Here is a 10,433-nt window from a genome sequence, read left to right as displayed (position 1 = left end):
CCTCCTTCCTGCCTTTTTTGAAGATGGGGACCATGTTGGCCCTCTTCCAGTCCTCTGGTACCTCACCAGAGCACCACGAGTGCCAGGGGACTTGCAATGACCTCGGCCAGTTCCTTTAGAACTCTAGGGTGGAGATCATCCGGGCCGGCTGATTTGAATACGTCCAACCCCTCCAGAAGCTCCCTAACACAGTTACTCTGCTGTAGGATAATACCATCCCTAGCAGTACTATTTTCTGGGGAACTTAATTATTTACTAACCCTAATACCAGCACACATGTATATCCAGGGGTCAAAAAAACCCATGGGAAAAAAAAGTGAAGCAGCACATACACAGGCAACATACACTGCTCAAAAGCAGAGCTGGGCCACTCGGAGCCATGCTCTGGCTGCCAGCCAGGCTCCATGCAGCAGAATTGCCACAGCTGCATCCCCAGGAGGCCCCCAGGACCCCAGGTAAGACTGTTGGGGCCAGCCCAGTGCTGGCCCCAGCCTTCCCTACCCCATCTAGTACCTTACTATGTTCCAAAATATGCATGACATGGGCATTTCCTGGGAACGAGTACACCAGGAACCACTTGCATCAGCACTACTTGTCCCCGGGGAACCAAATGTCCATGGTTGTCTGGATGCAGCCAGACTGTCCATTAGTCATTAGAAGTAAATAGGTAGAAACATAAATTAATCCCAGGAGCATAAATTAGTCCCAGAAGCATAAATTAGTCCCAGGAGCAGCCGACGCCAAGTGCCAGCTGCTTCTGGGCTGCACCACACCCCCTGCCAACGCAGCAACAGGAATCACACAGCATCACATGGCTCTCAGGGCAGCAAGGCACAAAGCTCAGAATGCAGCAGCAGCCACCTCTGCCCTGCGTACAAATCAGGGGGGCACATGCCCCTGGGCCCACTTATCCCACCACCCAGCCTAACCAGAGGCCCACTCACTCCAGCCCCTGCTCCTGTCTGTGCCCCACCCCCCATGGCCCTTCCCCCTTCCCCTGCCCCTTCCCACACAGATTTACCTGCTGGAGGGGTAGCCCAAATAATGTTTTATCCCTCTACCTATGTGTGTGCCCCTATTAGGCTGAAGTAAACCAATCTAATTTACTCCACAGAAGGATAGTACTTGTAAATTCAAGTACTATTCTGCTGCGGAGTAAAAAACTCCACAGCAGCACATGTGTAGATGCTGGAGGGGCTGGCTGGGCATGAGGGTTGCTTCATTGCAGGGGCTGTCTGTGGCTAGTCCCACACTGAAGCTCCCTCATTTCCTAGACAGCCGCCCCACAGCACATTGGGTGAGGGGGACCAGCCCTAGGCTGGCAGGCTGACCCCCAGGATCCCTTGCAAGCCAGGGCTGCTCAAAGCAGGCTTCACATGCTGTGCATGAATAAACTGTGGAGCTTATTGCTTTGGAGTTAATTGCTCCCAGGTGCACATTTAAATGGCATGCCCAGGAGCAATAAACTCCAGAGCAATAAGCTCTGCAGTTTATTCATGCACAAGAATAGCACATGTAGACATTCCTAGTTTGACTCTGAAAAACCCCAGCTAGGTATTTCAAATTTATTGTCTACATTTTTGTTAGAGTTGCTTAATTCCTTGCTCCTATAAACTTGATGTAGCTGAATTAAGTTTCTTCCTTTTCTCTTTCATACTTCACTAGCAATATGAGGGGATCTGCTGGCAAAATTAGGCCTTCAGTTACACATGAGCACTGTAACTTCACATTATGCTCCCAGTAACACCAATACAAGTTGTTATTCTTTAATGAGATTACACAGGCATAACTGACTGATAGGAATAATCATAAAAAAGAAGCATCAGATTATTCTCCTAGCAGTGTTAATGCTACAGGTATAATGGAGGCTAAAACCCCAAATTACCACACTTATCACTGAGGTCAGCAAGTGCAGTTATATTTAATAAAGAGACATTTTTACATAATCATTCTCAAGGTAGAACCACACTTTAGAGGGCTTCATGTAGCATTTATGAAAGACGAAGGGGGAAAAATTAAAATTAGCCTAATATAAAATTATGTGATGCTGAATGCCTGATTAATAGCATGTGAAAGAGGTAATTTAGTACAGAAGCAATTTTTTGACATTTTAAGTCTCCCAAAGGGACACTACCCCTTTCATTCTGACATGCTGGCATAGATCATAATGTGATACAGCTCACATGTAGTCCCAATGGAACATGGAGCTGACCTCCTGGGGGGTTAGGTATAAGGTGACATTTTGCAGTATTATTTATTTTATTTTTAAGGCCGCAGGTGTTCTTTATTCTAACACCAAATAAAAAATTGAAGCTTCTGGCTATAATATGAGCATCAACAAGGTCACTGCTGTATTTTGTACATGGGAAATTAGCCTATATGGGCTTTAATCCACAGCTCTCTAAAGCCGCCTCTGGCCCATCAGAGCTGAGCTGCAGCCTTCACTGTAACTTGTATTACTTAAACTGGAATTTCAACTATGAGCTATGATAGAGTGGTGCATTTCCTTGCTACTGTTGTTAATATTTTAATTATTATGTCTCTTTCTTTGTTATGTGCAGATTTAGGGGGCATATCTCCCACAATGAGTTGAAGGTTTTCTGGAAGCATGCAAGTGAGACCAAAAGGTTTAGATGTAGAGTATTTCAGAGGAGGTATAAAGACAGCTAATTTGCCACACCTATTATTTTGCCAGGGAAACAGCATATGATATTACCATAGAATTCTTCCTATGATGATAAGCAGGGATCCTGGTTTTCTCTGATAAAAAAAGTCCCCAATTTTTGGGTTAGAAAAAGTAAGCCAAAATCCACATTTTTCTGTGATTAAAATGAAACACCACTAATTATATATATGTGGTGTGCATATATATATATATGTAAATATATCAGTGGTGTTTCATTTTAATAGATCAGAATGTGATACAGCATAATATATATATATATTAGTGGCGTGTGTATGTGTTTGTGTGTTTACTTATATCTGTATATATTAGCAGTGTTTCATTTTAAACAAGGAAAAATGTGGATTTTGGTTTACTTTTTTAACCTGAAAACTGGGGACTTCTTTTTATCAGACAAAACCAAGATCCCTGCATATTTGTAATATTTTAGACTTTGTTTTCCATGACATCCAAGTTTGGTGATGGTGAAATACATTTACTTACCCAGACCAAATTTCGGATTTTAAATAATATGGAGACCATGCATAACAATCAAAAATCACATTTTATATATATATCCATACCAGCACCAGCAACCAAAACTTATAGGAACCTATGTACACTGGAATCCACAACCAAGATTGCAAATAAGTTTAAAAAAAACCCACACGGAAACATGTCTAAAGGTCACATTTGTCATCATTTATGCAGCTCCAAGGAGCAGAAAAATAGAATGGATGTGGCTTATAGAGGAAAGATGGGATTGGTAATGTTAAGATACAATAGAAGATGACTACTGATGGCCCACATTCCTGCTTCCTTATCATCAGGAATTCTGGTTTTCTCTGTTAAAAAAAATCCACAATTTTTGGATTAAAAAGTAAGCCAAAATTTACAATGAAACACCACTTGGTGCATCTATCTATCTATCTATCTATCTTAAGATAGATAGATAGATAGATAGATAGATATAGTGGTGTTTCATTTTAATCACAGAAAAATGTGATTTTGGGTTACTTTTTAAATTGGTTTATGCTATATAAATATATATATGTAGTGGTGTTTTATTTTAATCACAGAAAAATGTCGGTTTGGGGTTACTTTTTGAATCCAAAAATTGGGGATTTTTTTTTTATCAGAGAAAACCACAGTCCCTGCAAATAAGTACAGTACTAAAAACAATAGGTTTGTCCAACCATGCAGTTAACTTTTTACTTGTTAGCAAAGAGTTACAGAGTTTTTTAAACACCCTGTATCCTAGTCTGGATTTGTGTATTAATCTTCATTGTTTCTACTAATAGCAGAAGTGTAGCTGGCAGGGGGGAGGTAAATTTCTCTGCACATCCAAGTGCTGAGTGGTTGCAATTGTTTACAATGATATTGTTTCACATGGCTTACTCGGCAAAATCCATTCTGCATAAATTCAATTTCCTGTTTCCCCCTGTAACTTCCAACCCCTGAAGAGAGTAGGTAGCTTGTGTCAAGCTCCTCCTAATTCTGAACTGTTAAGATTGCAGGAAAGTACTCAACTAAAAGTAGATAAATAACAATCATAGTTTTAGAGCACAAATCTCATTTTATTTCTCTGGATGAGCTGAACAGCAAGTAGTAAAGTGTATTGTTGTTTAATGTTAAAAATAGACAGTGTTTGGGGAAGTGAACTGATTTGTTTGGGCAGATTACTCATATTGAAACTAAAACTGCATGATTGTTTCTTTAGGAGACCCAGGAACAGAAAAACGCAGATCATCAAGCAACCATGTCAGGTATTTCATATTTGTCTAACAATTTTGTAGCACTGGAACAAGAGATCTGTCTCCCATTAATTTACTGAGTTAAATTTAGCATTGTTCATGAAGAATTGTGTTTGTGCATATGGGTATTTTAATCATATTCTGAAATGGTTTGCTTAGTCCATAGGTATAGTTGGGTAAATTACAAATAAATTACATTATAATGCCTCACATTGAATTTGCTGATAGGTAAGGCACCTTCTAGCATGGATAAGCACATAAATATTGCCTAATTACAAGTTTCCCATCAATGATAAGTGTGAGTCACAGATATAACTCAGAATATATTCATGATATTTATAATCTATTGTTTCTAATCCATGCTTCCACTTAGACCTTTCTGAACACTACGGTAAATTAATGGATGTTGATACAACTGGGGCTTCCATTGAAACTGGAAAACAAGAAGGTCTAAGCTATGGAGGTAGGCATTATTTGGCTTTAGAGCACTGGTAAATGCATATTATAAATAAATATGTTTAACTTTTAATTATTCCTGAGAGATGTTTCTTTTCCCTTCAACAAATCAAACTGATTTGTACAATTCATTTCCATTGTATTTACAAAAAAGGTGCTCTTGAGGCGTTCTGGGGAGTCTTCAGAACAATCTGAGAAATACCCGAAGTCTTAGGGACCAAATTCCAAATGCAGCAGTCTTTTCACTTGTTCTTTGAGAGAGTCCCCTGTACTCTGAGCTATTATTTCTGTGCATTGCCTCCCAAATATGTCTACGACAAAGGGAATTAAACCTTTTGTAGCATAAAAGTTTGGAGTGAAGACAATTCCTGCTTATCTCTAAGATCACCATGTTATATAGAATGGGGGATGGTAAGCAGCCATGCCACAAATTAGCCTTGAACCCTCCTTGCATGCCACTCCAATACCCTTCCTCTGCCTGCTCTGCCATTCTGCTTTTTTGTTCCCTACTGTGTCCCTGCCCAATCTTCTTCCTTGCTTTCTTCCTCCTATCCTATCTGCTGCTGTGCTGCTTGTCCTCTCCCTGATCTCATGCATGCTATTTGTGGCACTTATGCCACAGGTTGGCTACCCCTGCCAAAACACTGCTGTCTCCATTTGAAATTCCTATATTCTAGAATTAATTTATCATTATGCCTAGATTTAGGCACTTCTTTCAGCCATGGATGGATGCTGATTAATTACTAATTCTATCTATATAGATTAGATAGATCTATAAGGGTTTTTAAATGTTAAATGTAGCCATATTGTCTTTTGGAGGAACACCTCCCAACTTCTTTGAAACAAAAAAAATGGCATTTACATTTACTACAGGAGTAACTGCTTCAGAAAAGATTGCTGAAAGAGATTTAAAGAATCTGCAAAAATATGAAACCAAGATTAAGAACGTTGGTAAAAAACTGGGTGTAGATCCAGCTCTGATTGCTGCTATCATCTCCCGAGAGTCTCATGGTGGAATAGTCCTGAAGGACGGCTGGGGTGACAGAGGAAACGGATTTGGTTTAATGCAGGTATTTATCAGCACTCAAAAACTGCAACCATCTCTTTTGTGTCAGAAAAAACCATAACAAATTATAAGGATTTTGCTTTGGGGGTCATCTCCACCCTGGTGCCAAAAACTTGAGCAAAGATTTAGCCTTTTGTATTAACATGCCCCAAAACAGCATGTCTGGCTAATTCCTCCCCATAAGAACTATAAATAGTGACCTGACCATTGTAAGTGGCAACCTGAATGGGTTAGTCACTTTCCAGACACAGAAGTCGATCCTTGCTTGTGGTACAGCCTAGAGACAAAGTGTTGGAGAAGATGAAGTACAGCATAAGGTAAGTTAATAGTGCCACATTCCACATTTTTGTGTTGTATGGTTTGGCATTTAAGTGAAATAAATTAAACTAGATTTTCTTTTACCGTACAATAGTTCATGTTGCTTTGGCTGCCTAAAGGGACTAATGCCCCTCAAGGACAACCAGTCTGTGGAGTGCCCCTTGGCAGGTGTAAATCTGATGTTATTCTCAATCCCCAGTATAGCAGGGGGAATCCAGGTTGCGAACAAGAGCCTGGAGATAATGCACTGCATTACAGCTACTGTCTGCTTCCTAGAATGCATTGGTTTGCCTAGAAAGGAAAGGATCTGATTTATTGTTGTTCCTGCTTCAGAGTACAGTACCTTACCAGAAATGGTTCACTAAGCTCAGAGGCTCAGGCAGCAGCTACGTTAAAAGTGTGTTTAGACAAGTTCTTCCCCATGCACTGCAAAATGCCGCTGGCAAAAAGGCAGGGAAAACCAGAGCTCATTTCTGTATTCATGTCCTACTCCATTGGTCACATTTTACCCCCATCAGCAGGATTCCCAAACAGGCCCTGCCCACATTCCGACAATCTTTTACACAACGTGCCAGTGCTTCAGACTCACCCTTATCTCTCTGCACATCAGCCAATTCCGTGACTGCAGGAAAAAGAAGTGAAAACATGGCCCACAGAGAAAAGTAAAAATGAACACAGCCCATACACCCTTAAAATCCATAAAGAACCCTTGAAAAAAAATCCTTTTGGTGCCAGGATATTCTTGCTTTACTCTTCTAGGTTGATAAACGACACCATGAAATTGTTGGTACGTGGGACAGTGAAGAGCATATTATGCAAGGTACAGAGATTTTGTGTGGGATGATAAAAGAGATCCAGAAGAAATTTCCACAATGGACAAGAGAACAACAGCTAAAAGGTACAAAACTATTGGCTCCAAAATACTTCATGCAACAAAATCCCATTCCTTAGTTTGGTAGCGTTTGTCTTAGCTCCACAGGCCACATGAGTAGAGCAGGGGTGGTACACAGGTTGGACTGGGCCCTGTGCTGCCTCTGCCTGGCTCTTCAAGCCAGGATCGGGGCTCTATACCACCTCTGCCTGGCCCCGTGTGCTGCAATTGGGGCCCCACGTCACCCTGTGCTCCTGATCTAGCATTCACAACCACAGCTCGTGGGGTTCCATGCAGGGAGCCCCATGAGCTGGATGACCCAGGACCAGCAGCTGGATCTGGTGCATGAGTTCATGTCAAATTTGCACATAAATAAACCCAAATCATATTTACTGTTTTTCAGTAAAAAATGGTGAAGAGCATATTTTATATATAGCTTTCTTCACAGACAATGACACTTAATAAAAATAAGTCCTGTATGTAATATTAGATATGCTCAAAAGAGTTGCGCACTAAAGGAAGGAACTTCAAAAGTGAAATTGTTCTTGTTTTCTTACAAAAGAAAAAGTTTCTCATAAGTATATGTTTTGTTTTACTTTCAGGTGGGATTTCAGCCTATAATGCAGGGCCTAAGAACGTTCAGAGCTATGAGAGAATGGACATTGGCACAACTAAGAATGACTATGCCAATGACGTTGTTGCAAGAGCCAAATTTTATAAGAGAAATGGATACTGAGAATGCTGGTTGTATAGAGATTGTATTTTAAAAGCAAACTGAGTCAAATAGTGACTAGTACTTGGATTTCCAACAGAAATACTGAAAAAGGGGGGAAAATGTTACAGGCTTCAAGGGGCTCTCTTTTAGTTTAGATTAAACTGAGTTTAAAATTTTAGTTATGTATTAGTGATAGTACCAGAGGTCATTAAAACTGGAAGTCTTATCTCCAATTTCATTTCTGCTATTTTTTTTCTTTTTTGTGTGTGCTTCACTTGGATTAAACAGTGTACATAGTCATATTAGCTTTCAGCTTTTCATATACTAGTGCACAATGCTGCAAAAGAAAAAATAATGCCGCAAGAATAGCAATCCAAACAAAATTGGAAAGGCCTGGGCTACAAGAACAAAACTACATAATTACTCAAATTCGGGCATTCACACATTTTGATATTCACTACTTTACTAATCATTACATCAGTCTTGCACTTGCTTTAAACAGGAATATATAAAAAAAGCAACCTTTAAAAAGAATCTGTACTACTGACTCAAATTATATCTTCCCAAAGCAACTGTTCTCAATTTTTGGTAATATGAGCCAAAAATGATTCCAAGTAGCTTGTTTTATTGAGGGCCAGGGAAATACTTTCTTTAAAAAAATAATTGGTTTTAGGTTCTTTGCAACTTTAAGGGTTATCAAACACACATTGTTGCAACAAACATACTTACTGAAAATGCATATACTTGAGAAATCCTCAATACATAAGTTGAAATAAGGGCATGTAAATACATGTAAAATTATTTATATTTTTTAAAACACTATCTTTCTATACAATGAACTTCAAAAGAAAAACTGCACATGATTGTGCATTATAACATTTTGGGTTTCTCGGCTGAAACAGCCAAGATATTTTTAAACTATTTGAAGTCACAAGGAGGGGAATGAATGTGGCTTGAGAAAGAGGAGGAGCAAGAGCAAAGGGAAGTATGATTTGGGGGCTAAGGCTGAAAAAAATAAAGATCACTGGTAAAGTAAAGATGTGCTAATGTGCATCCTGTGAACAGTACTATTCTTTATTCTATTAAAAATCCCATGTAGTTTACTACAATTTTAACAACGTCCAGAGTACCAACTACCAAAGGAAGCAACAGCACAGAAATGGAGTTTATACTACTTCCATTTCTTCTCCTAGGCAAAGAATGTGTTCTCTCAAACATCTTGTGAAATCCTTCTTTACAAATAATTTGCATCTATTGCTCTCTTAATCTTGTTATGCCCTAAAAAACTACCACAGCTATGTACGGTGAGTACTCAGGAGGACAGTATCTCCTGGCAGTGGTCCGTGTTCTGCCTCCCACCACCACACAGGCAGGGGATGCTCAGCTACTGTGCGGCTCCTGGGGCAAAGGCAGTGAGGCACAGGGCTCCAACCTGCAGAGGACAGCCCACCTCCATCCCATGCACAAATCTGGGATACACATACCCCGCAAGCCTCCCCCGGGGCGTGCACAGCAGTGGGGAGCCGCGCCCCTCTACACCCCTTGACAAGCCACCCCCAGCTGTCCCACAATCTTCCCCAGCCCCCGCCCCACTCCCTCTCTTACCATGGGGGTCTCAATCTGCCCCCACTCCATCCCTTCCCTCTCCCCACACTCCCCTCCACACTTATCTGTTGGGCAGTTCCTGTCTGTATGTGTGTGTCTACATGTTCAGGGCCATCCCTGGGGTTGGGATGCGAATTGGCACAACTGCCCCAGGCCCTGTGGTTAGTGTCACATAGGTCCCGCCATGGCCACTGAGTGCTGCCAGCTGTGGCCCCCAGCCCCTCCGCTCTCAGCTTTCAAATCTGGAAATGAGGCAGTAGAGTTGTGCAGAAGGCATCCCTGCTGCTGCTCTTGAGCTCTCTGGCTTGTTTGGGTCAGGCAGGACAGATGACCTTAATGTAGTTTGCTGCCTCCTGTTGCGGTGTGGCAGGGGTGAACAGTTGTGCCCTTTGTGGTCTGCTCAGGAGCATTGCATCTCAGTCCAAAAGAGCCTTAAATGTACCTAAACTTAATATTTACATTGTCAAACAATTAAAAATGTGTTTCCTTTAAGTTGTATAGGAGTACCACGGAAGCAGTGTAGACCGTCCCTTAACGGTTCAGTAAACATCTGTAAACCTAAAGGCATGGTTACTCTGAATACATTTGTGTGAAATATTAATGCATCACTCTCATCGCAAGCTGGCAAAAAACAGTTAGTTGGATTTGGACTTTGGTTATGACATTTTTACTACAATAAACTTTCTGAGGCTGACCCAGAAATAATGTATACAGGCAAGAGTCATATTCTCTATTCTTTTGCTATGAAACAGGAAATAAATGGATCTAACTTGAGAATTTAAAACATACAAAACATTGGCATGGTGTTTTTGATGCAAAAAGCGGTTCGTTTCTTTGGAGGCTCGCAAAAAATTCTCAGACACACACTTATTAGCAGCACAAAAGGTGTATTTGCAAATAGGGTCAGAGCAGAGCCAAAAAGACTCAGATTACTCCGAACCCCTGAGGAAATTCTCAGCTGGTATTTTATCCTTCCCCTCCTGGGC

General features: G+C 40.8%; 1 protein-coding gene across 3 annotated transcripts in view; it reads left to right on the top strand.

Annotated features, from left to right (window-relative positions):
* The window catches only part of LOC109306189 (lysozyme g-like), a 21,608-nt gene extending 13,533 nt beyond the window's left edge, over positions 1 to 8,075 (top strand). Inside the window, exons 1-6 of one of the 3 annotated variants that reach the window (XM_019529483.1) lie at positions 4,143 to 4,182; positions 4,386 to 4,428; positions 4,790 to 4,879; positions 5,746 to 5,942; positions 7,016 to 7,154; positions 7,730 to 8,075. In XM_019529483.1, coding sequence (XP_019385028.1) covers positions 4,422 to 4,428; positions 4,790 to 4,879; positions 5,746 to 5,942; positions 7,016 to 7,154; positions 7,730 to 7,863 — 567 coding nt within the window. In that variant the 5' untranslated portion in view covers positions 4,143 to 4,182; positions 4,386 to 4,421 and the 3' untranslated portion in view covers positions 7,864 to 8,075. The other 2 variants (XM_019529482.1, XM_019529481.1) reach the window with 2 other exon arrangements.
* Positions 8,076 to 10,433: the final 2,358 nt, after the last annotated feature.

Source organism: Crocodylus porosus, unplaced genomic scaffold, assembly GCF_001723895.1.
Source record: "Crocodylus porosus isolate Cpor-Errol unplaced genomic scaffold, CroPor_comp1, whole genome shotgun sequence".
NCBI classification, from domain to species: domain Eukaryota; kingdom Metazoa; phylum Chordata; order Crocodylia; family Crocodylidae; genus Crocodylus; species Crocodylus porosus.
This window is presented reverse-complemented; position numbering and strand designations above follow the sequence as displayed.